The sequence below is a fragment of the Colias philodice genome, chromosome 7 (genome assembly GCF_061535455.1).
Source record: "Colias philodice isolate Cphi_HAF_F1 chromosome 7, ilColPhil1 Martin Lab GWU primary, whole genome shotgun sequence".
NCBI classification, from domain to species: Eukaryota; Metazoa; Arthropoda; class Insecta; order Lepidoptera; family Pieridae; genus Colias; species Colias philodice.
Window position 1 is genome coordinate 9,388,984 of NC_143092.1, and position 18,217 is coordinate 9,407,200.

The following is an 18,217-nucleotide window of genomic DNA, read 5'->3' on the forward strand; positions in this document are numbered from 1 at the left end:
ATTAGATAAAATATTATAGGTAGTATCTTCACCGTGTGTGACGCGCTTTACATTCACGCCATCTAGAGTTAAATCTTTATCATTTTTGTATACGTCTGTGTGTGTAAACGACCCTGTATGCAATGACAGATGTTAAAACGCATAATTTTACCGAATTGGGTGGATTTTAAGGCAATGATATAACATATTTCAATAAAATATAATATTCAGTAACCGCCATGACTATTCCTAGGTTTGATGACTATTCCAATTACGCAAAAACTCAAATAAACTAGAAATGTAGAATTCAGCGCCATCTAGCGGGATATTGGCTGGGAACAGATCGTTGCAATCACCTTAAGGACCGATTATTCAATTCTTTGTTATAACTTATCCAACAACGTTAACACATTAATATGAAATTGACACCTGTAAATAGATAGCAATGGAACATTTTTTAGAAGAAGTTGTTTAACTTTTTATCCAAAGAATAAGTTTAAACTGAAGATTGAAAAATCGTCCCTAAATGCATTACAATATTTATCATTTTCCTCAGGTATGGACAAACAAAGTGGCCTGGGAGGGTTGGGTCAAGTGCTGCGAACGTCTCGGCCCGTGTGCCTCCACAGTACTGGCGGCTTTGCCCCCGAGGGCAAGGGCGGCTTTGCCCCCACATCTTGCCCACGCTCAGGTAAGGGCATTTTAGTTATTTTTTTTTGTGAAAGGGATGTTTAGTGAAATAAGTTGGTCACGTTTGCCTACCAATATTATGTTTAGTTATGCCAGCAATATTTGTGTAATTATTATTACATAATATGAAATAATGCTTAATCTCTAAAACGTTATTATACACAAATGTCAAATGAATTTGATTTACTTAATTGTGTTACGTGTTTCTAATTATACGTCCACCACTGTTTAATAAAAATTATTTTATTTCAGGAGACGTTCCCTCAGCCTGTGCCGAAGCCTATAGAGCCTCTACCTCCCGGCATGGAATGACACTACAACTTTATCACGCATCTATTAATAACAAATATTAATAGTCCTGGCTTTATTTTAAATCTTTAATTCATACGAAAACTTGATTTTAAAATCAAATAAATTTTGTATTATATCCAGCCTTTGAAACGTGATTCCTTGAATAATCATATATAAATGATTTTTTTAATATACATTGAAATGAATTTAAGATGCGCGGAAAATTTACTTGGAAGCAATTGGTAGACTATAGAAATAACATAAGACAAAGAAGAGCAGAAATACTATGTAAAACAAAAATAGCCAGCCAATACTAAAATAACTTAATAAAAGGGAATCAAAACGCACATCGATCTATTGAAAAAACTTAATAATCCTGCAAGCGTGATATAAAAATGGATTTTATTATAATGTGTTGATAATAAAACATTCATTACTTGTATTTTTATTTATTATTCATATATTTTACATTTTTTAAATAACAGGAGTAAAAAACATATTCCTTGAAAATACTGTGGGCCAGTCCTATGAAGTGTGAAGCAATGGAGAAAATAAAATTGCAGCGTAACGACACACTTATTTATTTTGAAAGTTTTAACAAGAATAATCCACGTTTAACAATGGCCAGCTAATATATAGGCTTATCCCCTCCGCGTGGCTGGCTGGTAGGCATGGCGGTGGCATGGCGGCTGGCAGGAGGGGATGTCAACATGGCGGCTTGGCTTGACGGCGGTGACAGGCGACGTCACGTCCGTTACCACAGAACACATATTACTGTCCGTTACACTCGGCCATCCTGAAACAGTTGTTCCCACAGGAACAACAAAAATAATTAGCTCTCTAATAAATCAATAAGATCTTCGGTTTCCATTTGCTCATCCGAACTGCTAGCACTATCAGAAACTGTAACAATACTTTTATAGGGCCTCAACGAATCTGCAGCTACTAACCCACTAAAACTCTATATACTTCTAATTTGGTACCTATCATTGCCCAATACTTTCGTTACGACATAAGAACCGGAATGCAAGTCGTCAAGTTTAGTGTTAACTTTGGATGCTGAACAAGTAGGTGCTTGACGCGTTAGCAATAAATCACCCTTCTTATATATGTGAGCGGATTTTCGTTTCCTATCGAAGTTACGTTTCATTCTAGCGCTCGCTTTTAGTATCCTGACATTGCACCATATAAAACCAATCCGCTACTTCGAGACGATTCACGTTCATAGTGTCTACTGGATGTCTACTTAACGCATCTACATGTTTCATTCGTTCCCCCGGCCTATACTCTACGCTTATATCGTAATCTTGTATAGAAAGCCACCACCTTGCGATACGTGGTATAATGTCACGTTTAGTAAGCGTAGCGCGGACTGCTGTACAATCAGTAACAATCTTAACCTTTTTTTCCTACTGTATATACGCGAAAATGACGCAAGGAGTCTACTACGGCAAGAGTTTCCAGTACATAACTATGATACATGCTTTCCTCTTTACTTGTCACCCTACTAAAATATAAAACGGGTCGCAACGTACCATCAATCTGCTATTCCTAATTTACACACAAAGCACAGGATCGTACAAAGCTAACACAGGCTCGGAACACAAACACTTTTTTAATTGTTCGAAACTATTGTTTTGATCACTACTCCATATCCACGAAGCTTTCTTTTTAGTTAAATCGGTTAAAGGGCGGGCAATGATAGCAAAATTGTAAATAAACTTACGAAAATAACTACACAACCCGATAATTATTGACGCACACTATGAACATTGGTCGGTGTTGGAAAACGAGACACCGCTTATAACTTTGAATCGCCCGGTTGAATACCCTTAGCCGATATTTTATGACCTAAATACGTTATTTCATTTTGCAAGAACGAAAACTTACTCATGTTTAATTTTAAATTTTCTACTTCAAGTTTGACAAGTACCGCTTGCAAAATGTCTAAGCCTGACATAACGTCATTCGAGGGTAAGAGTAAATCGTCCAGAAATGCCAAAATTTCACGTTTACCATGTTTGTTTTTATAGTAGAGCCATTTTACTGATAAACCATTCTAAACATAATAAACAATTTCTGAATTGAAGAACTGACGTCGCTACAATTTTGTGTCAATAAGGGTGCACTCACACACATCAGTCACCGTCACGGCACGTCACCGGACAGGATTAAAAAAAAATATGTATCAATAGTTCTAGTATGACTCTGTTCCCACACCACAGTCGCCGGCACGAAATCTATCAGTGACGTCCCCGGTCAGGCACGTCAAATAATCTTTCCATACATGTATCATACTTTTATCCCCACTCACCCGGTGCCGTCACGTCTCAGTTCAGTCAGCGTCGTGCTACCGTCAATTGCTACATGTTCTCTAGCGTGACACACGTCTAATCACTCACTAACCTGATGTATGTGTTCAATGATTCAGTCAAACCGGCGACGTGACTGACGGACAACATGACGGTGACTGGTGTTTGTGGATACGTACACAAACCGTCACCGATCAGTCATCGGTGACTTGACGGTGACTGATGTGTGTGAGTGCACCCTAAACCTTCTTTCTTTTTAAATACCAGAGACGTTACTCTAAAAATCGAAATCTGACATCTAGAATCGAATGCATTGATTACTTGTGAATAAAAATCATCATAAATTAATAAATTCGATTGACAAATGTTTCAAATCCGTATCGATTAATTCACTTTAATCGATGTTTTAAAGCAGGTTACCTCTCTTTGAAGATAAAATTAATAGACGTCAAATGTTGCCTATTAAATTGGCTCGACTATAACATTATTATTTTCAGTTCTACCTACAGATTCAACTATTTTATTTATCAACCGCATAAAAACGGATGGCGCGTTCGCTAAACCGAATGGAATACGAGTGTACTCGAAATGACCTTGAGGTGTTATGAATGCAGTTTTGTGTGTATCTTCATTACTAACACGCAGGCCTGCGACAGCTTAAAGCGTGTTCTATTTTTTTGCGAGTGGACTGCGAGTAGCCACGTCCCGCGCGCCCTCCCTTCCCCCTCACTCGCAGTGTGCCTGCCTAAACACGTCTGGACAGGAGTGTTTAGTGTTTAGTGTTTAGCGTAGTGTGTAGCGTCGCGAATTTCACCATTGTCCTGCACTCGCACTAATCACCTGCACTCGCAGTTGAATTGGACACTACTCGCACTACACACCTGCACTCGCACTAATCACCTGCACTCGCACTAATCAAAGTGTGAACCAGCCATTAGTTCCAAAAAATTCGTCAAGCGCTAGTTTCGCGAGCCATGTTGGCAGCCATTTTGTATCGCTATTTGTCAAACTGACATCTGACAGAATGGAGTTGCCGAATGTCATTCGTGTCGAAACTCGTGTACTGTTTGGTTGTCTTTCTCCTCGCTTTATTGCTTGAGTTGAGATTGATTCCAAGTTCCTTGCTTGCGATACGAATTATACAGCAGTGGTCTGGTGCTTTGTCCCGTCTGTGGCCATGGCTCCTATCAAATGCTGTGCTGTCGGTTGTAATTCAACCAACAATACTCATCGCCTTTATAATTTACCAAAGGACGATAAACTTAGAGCTTTGTGGCTGTCATTTTTGGTGCCAGTGAATTCCCAACTTCTTGGTCTATCAAAAGATCAGTTAGTAAATAAACGTGTGTGCCAAAAACACTTCGATAGATACCAACTCGATGACAAGGGTAACCGTCTCAAAGATGGTTATCCATGCCTATTTTCTACTGAAGAAATCAAGCATGGGGTGCCTTTATCTGGTAAGCTGTACATATAGGTACACTGCTTGTATTATAAATGTATATATGTATGTAATATCATGTAGCTGTGCTTGTTTAATTATTCTGTATATTAAATCCTTCCTGAAGCTCAAAGGGTTAAATCACCATGTGGCATATATATAGGCACATTTAGTACCGAAAACAATATTGAATTTTTATTTTGTCTAGACACCAAATGAAGATGCCATAATTTCATATAAAACCTCAGAAATTAAACGGATATCATAATTAAATTGGATGAAACCAATAACTTGTGTAACCAATGCAAGAAAACCAAATACCATTTGTCACTTGGCTGTTAGATTGCCTGTATTATTCAACTATGATAATGACATGTGTTATTTCCCAATGAACATAGAAACATGTATTATGAATAATTTCTCGCGATTTTAATAAGAAATAGATATCCTATAATAGTTATTCTTCCTGTTTACAATTATGCATTTCTTTACTTAAATTATTTAATTAAACATGTATGTAACATATATATCCTGTTTGCGTTAATAATAATGTTAGTGACCATGACAGTTTCAAAACTTATATTTAATTAGTTTATATGGTTACTTTCAGGTGATCATTATGATCATATCTACAATAAAAAGGAAGACATTGAGGAAATTGTGGGAAATCCAGTTGTTGTCCGAGGTAATGAAAAACTCATTTTTCAATCTAGCTTAAGTTTTGCTAAAACTTATGTTCAGTTTTCTAATATACCATTTTTTAATTTTAGAACATCCAGTTGATCATTTATATTCAGGACCAGCAGATATATTTGCAGACCCTCCTGCATCCTCATTTCTCAATACTGGTAATAATTTTTAAAAACTTTTAATTTTTTTGTACCTGTTTGGCTATTTATGGTTTTTACTCTTACATTCATCAACCCATGTGAAACCCCTGTGTACACAATACAATTGAAAGTTACCAATAACTCTTTCGCACAAACAAATGTAATTTTGCTTTTATGTACCAATACTATAATCTGTTTGTCATATCTAAATATGAGCATTTAGAAAACATAAAGTTGCAAGACCTGCATAAAATAATAATATTATAGTATGTATATTTGTATAAGTATGAATTTATGATCAGATCATCAGAGATACTTATCCAATTCAAAAAAAAAATGAGTGGAGAAACAGTAATTTACTAAAGTTTTATTGCAGATTTCCCTACATTCAATGTCTTTGAGTCAAGTCAACCATCAACAAGCAAATGTGAAAAATTATCACATCATAACATACAGATTGACCCTTTGGGAGCCCAAGGTTAGAATCATAGAAACTTAATCAATTTTAAAATATTTAAACATTGTTATGTGATGTTCATAAAGACTACCAGCTACTTTGTTGTGAAACAAAAATGGTTTCATAACACAACTGTATTCTATGTTTTAGGAAACATGCATGCACATCTCTTTAAGTATTAATCTTACTTTGGTAAGGATATCATATCCTTAGTGTCATTGATATTATTTAATAAATGATTTCAAAAACGAAATTTTATACAAGCAATTTTGGAATAAATAATGCTTTAAAAAATAGTATGATGGCAAATGTTAAAATGTTGCTCAAGATACCTAAATAGTTACCTGATATTCTTGCTTCTCCCTTACTTATAATTGAATGTTTCTTCTATTTACAGATGTGATTCATAGTGTGGGTCAAACTCGATTGAAAAATAAAGCACCAAAAAAATTTTTTATTAGCGGAGCAGGTAAATATTTACTAAGTAAGTATTTACTAAGTACTTTTAACACAAACTTCAAAAAGATTTTTATTTTTTACTATATTTACTCACCAGAACAGCTATAGGTACCTATCCTAGTTTCATAAAAATAAAGAACTAAAAATAAGGTCAACAATGTTTTACAGAAAGTTATGATAAAATTCTTTACACTGCATGTAATATGCATGTTTCTATGAACCTAAAAAGTATACAGTCAAAGCCTATTTTTTTATATTTATATTTTATTTTTTATTCTTTTACAGGTAACAAATTGTCCACACACAGCAGGTGCTTTATAAAAAAAATGAGAAAACTTGCTGTTGAAGAAAACAAGACTCAGAAGCCATTTTTGCAAAGATTAGATGCTGCTAAGACAATTAGCTGCAGCCAATTGTTTAATAAAAATTTTGAGAAAATGTCACAACAAGCCCAAGATTTTCTATACATGCAATTAAAAATGGCAAACAGAAAGAAGAAGGCAATGAGATACACAACCAATGAAAAGCATTTGGCGTTGACCTTAATGAAGGAAAGCCCGAAAGGATATCGGTTGCTCCAAAAAATATTTAATTTGCCCAGTAAACGAACATTAAATCGTTTGGCTGAAAATATCATTTTCAATGTGGGGCTAAATAAAAATATTTTTCGAGTAATAAAGCACAAAACACAGAAATGGGACACAAAGAAGAAACTGTGTTCTATTTTGTTTGATGAGGTTGCTCTTACACCTCATCTGACTTATGTTGAGTCCCAAGATGAGATAAGAGGATTTAAAGACTTTGGGTATGGAAGAGTACTAAGCTTTTGCGATCATGCCTTGGTCTTCATGCTAAAAGGAGTGTGCTCAAACTGGAGACAACCGATATGTTTCTACTTTTGTGAGGGAACAACTGCAGGCGCTACAGTAGTTAGAATTTTAAAGGAAGTGGTCACTAAAGTGTCAGAGTCAGGACTGATACCTTTAGCTCTTGTATGTGACCAGGGCTCGACTTTTAGAACAGCCATAAATATGTTGAAATTGGAGACTGCACGCAAAAGGATTTTAAATGATGAATGCAATGGTGAGTAGATAAAATCTCTTTATGAATAGCCCTTGCATGCACATTGTCTGCTTAGAAGTTGGAAAACACTTGGGATAAAAAGTACCCTTCAACATTATATCAAATTATCCATCTGTATGTCATTACATGTCATATGTCACCTGTGTGCTAATTTTCATCTGTAATCTGACCTGTAATACTTGCAACAAATTAAATTTTTGAACTCAATATACTTTTTTGTTTGCAGATGGAACTATTGAGGTGTCAGGACAACAGTTAAGTGTAGTGTTTGATCCCCCACACCTACTTAAGGGCCTTAGGAACAACCTGCTCACAAAAGACATGCTCTTCAAAGGACAAGTTGCCACATGGAAGGATATACAAACAGTATTTGATGCTGATTGCCAACTAGGTCACACTAGAATGCATAAAAAGCTGACAGAGCACCATGTTTACGCAGCAAAAATGAAGAAGATGAAAGTTAGTGTAGCTGCCCAAACTTTGAGTGCAACAACCAGTGGAATGCTTAAATACACTGCATTGTTCAGTAAGTATTTACTCTGTTATCAATATGCATTAAGTATCTAAAAATACTAAAATTATCCTCTTAATCACTCACTCCCTTTACTTTTTATTTATTTATTTACAGTCTCCAACATAATAAACACCATGAATTCACACTATGTAAATATTTATTAAAGAATTAGGTTCTTAATCATATTTTACAATTTAGTCTTTATGAGTATAAACCTGCCTCTTGAATCACTTGTACCTATCTATTAACAAAAACCGCATCAAAATCTGTTGCATAGTTTTAATGGTCTAAGCACACAGGGACAGACAGCGGGAAGCAACTTTGTTTACTGCCTATGTAGTGATACTTAATATGTGATACTTATTTAATTATGTAATATTTCAGAAACTACAGCCTCGGGTCAAAATGTCAGTGAGACAATGGCCACAACAGGCGAAGCTGTGGAGTTCATTGACAAGCTATTTGATAGCGTGAACGGTTCTCGAGGAAGCACTGTCCGGGGCAAACTGCGTGGATCTATAAAGCCGAAAACACATCAAATTTTCAGTTTTTGGACAGAAGCCAAGCAAATATTGAAAAATATAAAATTTATTGATGCAAATAGCAAGAAAGCTCGCAAAAATAATAAAATCTATAAGGTTCGAGTTCCTTCTCTTAATGGATGGGTTACAACTGTAGAGAGTTTTGAAAGGTTGTCTAAACTGTTGTTCGAAAAATATCAAATAGAATATTTTTATCCTAGAAATATAAATCAGGATCCTCTAGAGAACTTTTTTGGTAGGATCAGAGCCATCAATTATAGGAATGTCAATCCTGATGCAAATACATTTATGAATGCGTTTAAATCCTTACTGATGTCCAATGTTATGGGTCCACATTCCATATACGCAAACTGTGAGGATGATGTAGGAGACACAGTAGTTGATTTCTTAAAACTCATATCCTCATCCAATGTTGATGAGAATTCCTCATCAACATTTGATGAGGATAAAGAAAATGCCATGTGTACTAGACCCATAACACATGACATTAGCAATTGCAACCAATCACTAACGGCCGCTTTCTATATTGAATCTCAATCCCTAATTTGCTGGTCGAGATTGATATTTCAATCCATTTTCTACTTTTAGTATTTCAATAACCGATCGATGGATCGCTAACTCGATCTTTTTTTTCAATCCATCTTTGGGAGGGCCGATCGGGTTTTTAGATTGGTATTTGTATGAAAGTGAGAGTATGGTGTTTTCTTTAACCGATCTCTGATTTTGACAAATCGATTTTTGAACGTTATAGATCTTTATTTGTGATCCTCCAATTTTGACCGATTGTATTGATAAAAGGCGTGAAAATGGAAATATTTTCAAGTGATAGTGATAGTGATCTTGAATTATTAGCTCAGCTGTCGGATTGGGATAGTAGCGACAGCGAACAAGAGAGAGCTGTGTCCTCAAAAACTTTTCGACGAATAAACTTCATGGCAAGTTTAACTGACGCAGAGTTTACATTCAGATTCAGAATGAACAAAGCCTCAGTAGAATCTGTCTTTAATGAAATAATGCCCTATATCAAAGTGAAATCAAGACGGTAAGAAATTTATTTGTTTGCTCAAATTGCTTCAAAATGTATATAAACATAACCTAAAAATTGGATACATAACTAAAGTACCTATCATTTTCAGGAATAATGGTATACCACCATTGCATCAACTTTTATTGGCACTTCGATTTTATGCATTGGGTACAATGCTTAATTCAGTGGCCGACTTTGCTGGAGTATCCTTATCATCAGCTTGTAGAATAGTGGCAGATATATCTGCTGCTATCGCTAGATTGTATAACAAATATATTTTTCTGCATTCTAGAACTACAGATAAATTTTATAACATAGCTCAATTTCCTAGAGTATGTGGTGCTATTGACTGTACACATGTACACATTCAGTCTCCATGTAGGTATACAAGTACTGATTTGTTATCAATAAAAAATTTGCAATTTACTTAATTACTATTTGTTTAGAAAGTTGCCATACATTTGCTACAACAAATAAAATAAAATATTATGTATTTCAGGTTCAACAATAGGAGAGGAATATAGAAATAGGAAAGGATACTTTTCAATCAATGTCCAAGCCGTTTGTGATGCAGACCTTAAATTAATGAATGTTGTTGCTCGGTGGCCTGGTTCTGCTCATGATGCTACAATTTTTAATCAGTCAGTATTAAAAGGTAAGTAATATTGGGTTTATTGCCCTTTTAAATGTTATTAACATTTAAAATATGTAATATGAATTTCTAATGTATCTAACTCTTATTACAGCCCAGTGTGAAGATGGTATTCTAGGAAATCGCTGGTTGCTCGGGGACAGTGCCTATCCAAACCGGCCTTACTTGCTCACACCTTTGTTAAACCCAGCAACTGCCCAGGAAATAAACTACAATGAGGCCCAGATAAAAACTAGAAACACAATTGAAAGGTAAAATCACCATTTTATAAAGCTTTCACTATACTAGAGATTATAAAAATTAAGTACCTACCTATTCATTTACTTTTTATTAACCAAGTTTATAAAAAAATGTATTTGTTTGTTTAGGACATTTGGAGTCTGGAAACGTCGCTTCCCAGTAATATCCTTGACCATGCGGTTGTCATTATATAACATACAAACAGTTATAATTGCTACAGCTGTTCTTCACAATATCTGCAGAAATTATAACATTGAAGAAGTACCCCCTGAAGTAGAAATGCCAGACGATAATGAAACTACTGTGATATCAGAGAATTCGGACAGTATTGAAAATGATATCAGAAATAGACAAGGACTGATTTCTAATTATTTTTAAAACTTATTACCTACCTATTTATTTTACAAAAATATGAATAGTCTGTCTTGAGATAATTTGTAAATTCCTTTGATTAGATTTTTATCATTAACATTTTGTCTTTATTATCATACCTTTTATTAGCTTCAAATTATTAAACAATGATAATTTCAATAAAACATTAATTTTTCAAAATAGTTTATTTAGTTACATACCTACATAAAATATATTTACACGAAATTATATAATTTTAAAAATCCTCACCCTTCAGCTTCCTTATTTCTAATTTTAATTTTTCATTTTCTAACTCTAATTTTTCATTTACTAGCGTTAAGTTTTTATTCTGTAATAATAAAGTTTCATTCTTCTCTCTCATTTTAGTTTCTAACATTTGTTTTTTAATGTTATAATACTCTGCCAATGCCTTGTTTCGAGCTTGACACCCGTTGTCTGGCTTCAGTAGCTTCCGCTTAACACCACCTGTAAAACAAAAATGCATTAAATATAGGAAAACATAATGTTTAAAATTTCATCAAAATTCTTTTAGTAGTTTTTGCATGGAAAAGTATCAAATATCCATCCTCACAAACTTTAATGTTTATTCATCTTCACAATCTTCATGTAGGTACCTAACATATATGTTCCAGGTCATAGTCTACCTGTGTGCCAAAATTTTATCCATATTGGTTGAGCCAATAAAGCATTATTGTGTAACAAACATGCAAAGTATCACATTATTATTATGTAATAGGATATTACCACTAGTTTTGAAATTCCTTTTTTCAATGGAATGGATATTGGGCGTACCCAGCGACACCAACTCATCCCCAATGCCATTGGCTGGCACTTCATTGCCCATGGACACAGATGTATAATCCATGGACGGCGTAGGATTTTCCACAGGCAATGGAGTGTCAATCAATAGCATTGGATGATCAGCTGGCACAATATAAGCTGTCCCAACACTCCCATCACCATCACTATCACCAATAAGTTGGGGCTCAGCATCACCACCAAACCTCACTGTGAGACCCTCTCCAGTGCTGCCCAGTAATGCTGCTACCCTGTCCAGGATCTCATCTGGAGGAAAGTACCCTGGTGGCCCACCTCCAGTCTGGAACATAATTTGACATAATCATTAATTATATATTTAAAAAAATTCCTCATCAACATGTTCTGGACTACCATTTACAGTACCTACTTAACTATAAGTAAAATATAACATAACATCATGCCCTGTATTCCCCAACAGGTTGAGCAGCGGTAGCACACCCTGGCACACCCACATTTTGCCAGTTATGTTTTAAGGCAAGCCTATTGCCATCTACCGGGCACATATCCAGACTCCGGGCAGCTACTGAGAAATTCCTAATGTTAAAACTTAAAAACACTGCCCAACCTGAAAATACTGACTAATACCTCATGCTCAGCAGTCGCTTACAACCACTAGTCTAGTTATTAGACTAACAAGCAGGCAAGGCTAGTCCAAGTTTTGTATTTTTAGGGTTTATCTATTTTAAACTTAATTTACCTTTATCCGTTCCATCCGCATGAGACCAATGCGCTTTCGCGAATTCTTTTTCAAGTTTTCCCACTTAAGACGCAGTTGTTGTGGTGTACGGCGACAGGTGCCTATATTTGCATTGAAGACCCCTGCAATCCGTGTCCATTCTTCTATCTTCATTTTATTACTGGTGGCATTGGTCTTCTTGTTATACAATATCTTGCTCCCCTCAATTAAGGAGAGCAGCCCTTTCGTCTCTTCCTTCGAAAGAGGTTTAGTTTTACTCTACAAACAAATAAAATAAAACTTAGTAAGTTTTGTACGAAATGGCGCGAAATACCGCGCCACGCGTTTATCTTTTACATAGAAAATTATACATTTGTGGACGTGAATGTTTATTGCACGTATATTTAGTATAATTATTTACTTACAGTTTCTGCCTCTGACTCCATTTTTTATTTAACTTTCTTCTTTCCAAGGAACAAACAAACTTGAGACTATAATAATATAATTTAAGTTAATTTTGCCAATGTCAAACTGACTGACTGACGTTTGCGATTGACTGACGTTCCGTTCCTCTTCAACAAAACGTATGTTACTAATCTAACGTTAACGTTATAGTACTTTACCGCTGCAACTTTGCAATCAATTATTATTATTACTGTGTATGCAATTTCTTGTGATTATACATAAAATAGATTAGCTATAAGAAAGCAAACACCATTTTACTCATTAACAATTGCTGATGTTCTTTTACTGCAAATGCGTAAAACAAAACGTTAAGGAGGGCGCAAATTTATGACCAATCCCTTTTTTCTAATGGATTTGGAGACGAGATCGGCTTATTGAAATGCAGATTCAACATCAATCGACGGATCGGATAAAATCTGGATCAATAGAAATCTAAGATTCACGATCGAATATTGAAAGCGGCCGTAAAATGACCGGAGATGCATAACTAGATTCAGACTCCTTGATAATCTCGGCATCTAATAAATCACTTTAGACTGAACTACTGCTTGTTCGCTATGCGATAATCGATAAGGCTGGCGGTAAATAGGCTGATCACTAGTAAGCTTTATTATTAGCATTATAATTGGCAAATCTATGGCAAGCAAGGGTAAGGTACCTGGCTATTTGGCTGTAGTGGAGACTCCTGGCAGCTTTCAGCCCTGGTTAGGACCTCTCCCGGCGGCCATGCACCGCAGCCCATGTTGATGACTTTGATGTACCCGTCTTCACCAGTGAGCAGGGTGGATGGAAGAGAGTAGGCCACTCCCTGCAGCTCATGATGCCGAGGCGGTGTAACCGCATCGTTGCCGACCTTATTTCCGAGAACCCGCACTTGAATGATGGAAGAGCCAGGTGGAAGTCTCTCTTCGTTGACTGTGACGACTTTAAAGCGATCATGGTCTTCGATAGCCTCAATATCGCAAATGGGATTGGGATCTTGAGTACGATTAAATTCGACAAGGCCTTTGTTAACTGTCAATGTCATACCTTCGCTGTTGATGACAGGCTGGCCGATTATAAGATTAACATCGGCCATTTTGATGCTAGACAAGTAGGCATTTCATGGTTATACCGTCAATTTCTAATTGAAATTCGACTTCTCCACGACTCGTTGAGAGTCCACCGGAGAATCCTTTTAAAATGACACTCGTCGGTTTGACATCCAATGACAATGCGTTCGATACTTGATCGTTTAAAACGTTAACTTGACTGCCGGTATCAATGTATGCTTTCACGTGGATGCCATCGACTTTAACGACCTTTTTGTATATTTCATTATAAGGGCGTAGTACATTTACTTCTTTTATGTTGTCGGTTGAGATAGATCTTCTATTTTCCGTGGCAATTGTAGAACAACGTGAAGCAATGTGTCCCTTATTTCCACATTTATAACATGTACGTGTGTCAGGTAGGCAGCAATCACGCAGTAAATGACCAGTTTTATTGCATCTCGGACACGGGTCTGTTTCGACATTGGGTGGCATTGACTTTTTATCCAGGTGAGATGGCCTACTCACCAAATTTTTATGAAACCTTGTGTCGATAGGTAAAGTACGGTAGTCGTCAAGTGCACATAAAAATCCTTCGTAAAGCTCTCCTGGCGTGTGGCATTGGAAGGCTCGAGCGTTAGGTTGTAGCGATAGTGGCAGACCACGAATGATACAGGAAACGCTGGCGCTATCGGATAACTTGCACCGGAAGCACATGGCGATTTTATCTTGATAGTATTTTGTCATCGTCTCTGTAGGTAAAATGATTTAGTTGTATCGTCCCATCCATTTATTTCCCCAATTTGGTCAATTTTACGAATCCATGCTTGTATCGTGCATTCCTCACTATCAGGGTCAAATTCCGGGATTAAAGATGCAGCACGATGGACTTTTGACTTATTTGGAGCTTGGGGGTCATCTTCCAGGTTGCGTAAAGCCTTTACTACTTCTTTTTCCAGCAGATTCTTGAGCAGCTTCCGTGCAGGCGGTGAAGAAGTACCCTCATCTTCCTCCGACATTGATTCGTCAGGAGGTCGATAAACTTGTGGTCGACGTCGTTTCATCCCGCTTCTGATTTGTGAAGCAATGGAGAAAATAAAATTGCAGCGTAACGACACACTTATTTATTTTGAAAGTTTTAACAAGAATAATCCACGTTTAACAATGGCCAGCTAATATAAAGGCTTATCCCCTCCGCGTGGCTGGCTGGTAGGCATGGCGGTGGCATGGCGGCTGGCAGGAGGGGATGTCAACATGGCGGCTTGGCTTGACGGCGGTGACAGGCGACGTCACGTCCGTTACCACAGAACACATATTACTGTCCGTTACAGAAGAAAGAAATGTTATGTTATAAATATTTTGAGTAAATTTCGATAATCTCACTATGAATATGACATATCTTAGCAGGTAACATATTACACAAGTACCTACACATTTATAAATTGTATTAATTTCTGTGTTATTTCTTTGCAATATATACTATGAAGTCAACAATAGTAATATAACTAATTAACTAGGTATAAGATATGTAATACATATTATGCATTGAATACATTATAAAATTATATTGCATTTGTTTTCATATTTAAATGATATAAATAGGATCAGGTAAATTAAACAAAATTGTGGATTTAGTTAATTATTTTGTCTTTGTTGGTTTAAAAAATTATCAGTATCAGCTAAAGCTGTGTGAAGACTTGTAACAGGTAAACCTGTTGAAATTCTTCACTTCATGATAGTATGTGTGATGGAAATTAGATTCAAAGGGCAATAAAATAAAAAACGAGGAAAAGTTCATAGTTTATTGGGGGAGCCCTGATGAGTCCAGGGCTCCCCATAATCAACACGTTGTTGGAGCCCTATTTGCCACACGCTGCGTGCCGGTGCTGCTGGTGCAGGCCGGGGTCGGTTACTAAAAAAAAAGAAATTATAATTAATAATAAAAAACTTTATTGACATAAAGAAATAGGTACAGCTTATATATGAATCCATAGACTCCTGAATTAGTTAAATACTGTGTCTCAGGAGCCAGTGGCTTCTCCCATTAAATTCTTAACAGTATACCTACGTTATACAAAAGAAAATTTTAAAAATTACAAGTAAAGGTGGAAAGCGCTTTAATGTTTGTGTGTGTGTTAGTGAGTGTAAGTGTGAGTGTGTGTGTGTTTGCGTGTAAGATGTGCTTTTATGTGTGAAGTATATCAATATAATATTTATTTATTACTATAATTTTTATTTCCTTTCTTTAAGCACGCTTAAATTATAGATCCTAGCAAGGTTTCAATTTCGTCGTAGTCAAACTTCTCTAGCCACGTAAGTATACTTTTTTTTATTTTATGATTATTCAATTTTTTAATTTTAATTTCCTTATTAATTTTATTGTAAAGTAGTTGTAAGGTAAGAGGTAAAGTAGAGATTTGTACAATGTCCTTGGTAGATCATATTGTATGTGAAGTCAATCAAATCCAATAATTTTGCCAGGGAAGCCACATGTGCTGAAGGAATTATTGCCAAACTTCCTTGTCTTCAATCATAAAATATGCATTTTTGATAAGGACAAGTTTGATGTGGGTTTTGAACTTTCCATCGCTAAGTTCTGTAACTGACTTTGGCAACTTGTTATAAAAGCGGATACCTATGGGTATCACAATCTCATGTTTACTGCATGTAAGTTTTGCGAACATACAAAATACTTTCTAGGATATAAAGAAAATACAGTTGAGCAAGTATATGTACTCACCGCATTTCCATGTAACTCCATCTTCCGGCCTGTATAGCAGCAGATGCAGGTTTGTTCCAATCGCCACATGCGATCCGGCATATCGGCGATTGGAACTAACAGTTCCCGCATCTGCCGAAGTAAAACAAATAATGTAAGGATCGTAGCTGATGGCGTTCTGTGGTTTTTGGGCTTCCCCCATGGGAAAGTAGCGTGAGTTTATGGTGTATTATTATTATTCCGTAACTTATACCGAATGGCAAACTATTGAATCATTGGCACTATAGGTACAATAAAAAACGATATATACAAATTTTACTTAATAGGACATATTTAGTCAAAAGGCGGCTTTCTTGCTACAGGCAATTTCTTCCAAGCAACCCATTCGATCAGTGACATAGTTAAAAGTACTAGGGATGATTATGTACACAATAAAATAGAACAAAAAAAGGACATCACATAATATATTAAGTAAAAACATAATTATAAAAAAGAAAACAATTAGGTTTAAGCTAAAAATAAAACACGATTTACTTCAATCTGAGACGTGGGAAGGTTAGGTTAGGTTAGGTTTCCCAGCGTTATAATAAGGGTTAAACTTACCTGCTGCCTGCACCGGACAGAATAGAATCATTTTTTCGATTGAAATGTCTGCGGAACGTTGCCATTAAAACTTCTTTTTTATTCTTCAGCTCCTTGACGTGTCCTTGACACTTTTATTCATGACAACGCTGAGGTTAGTCCAAGCGTCATTAATCTTTTGCCGATTCTTAGATCGGCATCTTTGATATTCCAAAGACATGGCTTATTTTTATACGCCTCCAAAAATTTCAGTGTCATAGTTGCTGACCAATCAGACATTTTTTTACAATATAATCAACGAAAGTGTAGCAAATCACAAATAAATACGTCCGCCTCCCACAAGCTCGTGCGCATACGTGGCGGTGGCGCCAGGCGCATACGGGCTACGGCATACCAGAGTCAGTGTTGCCAACTTTTTTTTTTCGAACCCACATATTGGAGCCTCGTGGGCCGTGGCCCACCAGAAATCCACTAAAGTATTCGGTCTTTAAAACCACCAGAAAAAACACTAAAAGATGGATATCTTTTTCTCTGGATAGAGACATGTAAATATTGAATGCCCGTTGGCGAATTTTTTGCGATTTTGTAAATAACATCTATTTTGAACTAAGTAATTTTTATTTTTGTTACAATATATGTATTTAAAGATCATCTTCAGAAGAATCTGCTTCTTCTAGAGTATGTGAAGAATAAATTTCTGTGAAAGAAATTTTTGTGTGGTTTCGGCATATTTATTGTGAAACCATATTACTTCAAAAAATTAATTAAAATACGACAAGCTAGAAGCTACCGGCCGCGGCGTTACCAACCGACTGACAATTATTATTGTTTTTGTACACAAATACAGAATAAACATACATATAACCTTTTGAATCAAATCATACTTTAGATCAATAGTAATAAATTCTATAATCAAAAATATTCAAGCAATAGACAAACAACTTTCGGGGAATTCCCGAATCTTCGTTCTGTTACCAACATGACACAAAATCATACCCTTGTTTCACATAGTTCAAGTCGTTCTTTTTGAGTATTT

General features: G+C 36.0%; 4 protein-coding genes and 2 long non-coding RNA genes across 10 annotated transcripts in view; 2 read left to right on the forward strand and 4 right to left on the reverse strand.

Annotated features, from left to right (window-relative positions):
• The window catches only part of LOC149487278 (uncharacterized), a 102,880-nt gene that overhangs the window by 34,559 nt on the left and 50,104 nt on the right, over positions 1 to 18,217 (reverse strand). The window lies entirely within an intron of this gene.
• Sym (symplekin scaffold protein) overlaps positions 1 to 18,217 on the forward strand; it is a 127,024-nt gene that overhangs the window by 16,216 nt on the left and 92,591 nt on the right. Inside the window, exons 12-13 of one of the 2 annotated variants that reach the window (XM_089697579.1) lie at positions 536 to 670; positions 922 to 1,397. The exons of the other annotated variant lie outside the window; for it this stretch is intronic. Coding sequence (XP_089553705.1) covers positions 536 to 670; positions 922 to 981 — 195 coding nt within the window. The 3' untranslated portion in view covers positions 982 to 1,397. Of the gene's footprint in view, positions 1 to 535; positions 671 to 921; positions 1,398 to 18,217 lie in introns of those variants that run through there. 2 annotated transcript variants of the gene reach the window in all.
• Positions 1,526 to 3,075, reverse strand: LOC149487281 (uncharacterized). 2 transcript variants are annotated; one of them, XR_016315897.1, is made up of 2 exons: positions 2,851 to 3,075; positions 1,526 to 1,756 (listed from the first exon to the last, which is right to left on the reverse strand). It is a non-coding gene; the product is annotated as an uncharacterized LOC149487281 (long non-coding RNA). The 2 variants fall into 2 exon arrangements; XR_016315898.1 differs by lacking the exon at positions 2,851 to 3,075 and adding an exon at positions 2,496 to 2,844.
• On the forward strand, positions 4,450 to 9,186 carry LOC149487282 (uncharacterized). The gene is made up of 8 exons (XM_089697311.1): positions 4,450 to 4,732; positions 5,324 to 5,398; positions 5,484 to 5,561; positions 5,920 to 6,021; positions 6,398 to 6,484; positions 6,745 to 7,542; positions 7,769 to 8,068; positions 8,441 to 9,186. The coding sequence occupies exons 1-8, from the start codon at positions 4,450 to 4,452 to the stop codon at positions 9,184 to 9,186; spliced, it is 2,469 nt and encodes an 822-aa protein (XP_089553437.1).
• On the reverse strand, positions 9,571 to 13,307 carry LOC149487283 (uncharacterized). Its single transcript, XM_089697584.1, has 4 exons — positions 12,810 to 13,307; positions 12,406 to 12,663; positions 11,634 to 11,988; positions 9,571 to 11,354 (listed from the first exon to the last, which is right to left on the reverse strand). Exons 1-4 carry the CDS (start codon positions 12,828 to 12,830, stop codon positions 11,125 to 11,127), a joined length of 864 nt encoding a protein of 287 aa, XP_089553710.1. The 5' UTR covers positions 12,831 to 13,307; the 3' UTR covers positions 9,571 to 11,124.
• LOC149487284 (uncharacterized) lies at positions 15,669 to 17,543 on the reverse strand. Of its 2 annotated transcripts, XR_016315896.1 has the most exons (3): positions 17,203 to 17,543; positions 16,621 to 16,731; positions 15,669 to 15,792 (listed from the first exon to the last, which is right to left on the reverse strand). It is a non-coding gene; the product is annotated as an uncharacterized LOC149487284 (long non-coding RNA). The 2 variants fall into 2 exon arrangements; XR_016315895.1 differs by having other exon boundaries at positions 16,621 to 17,543.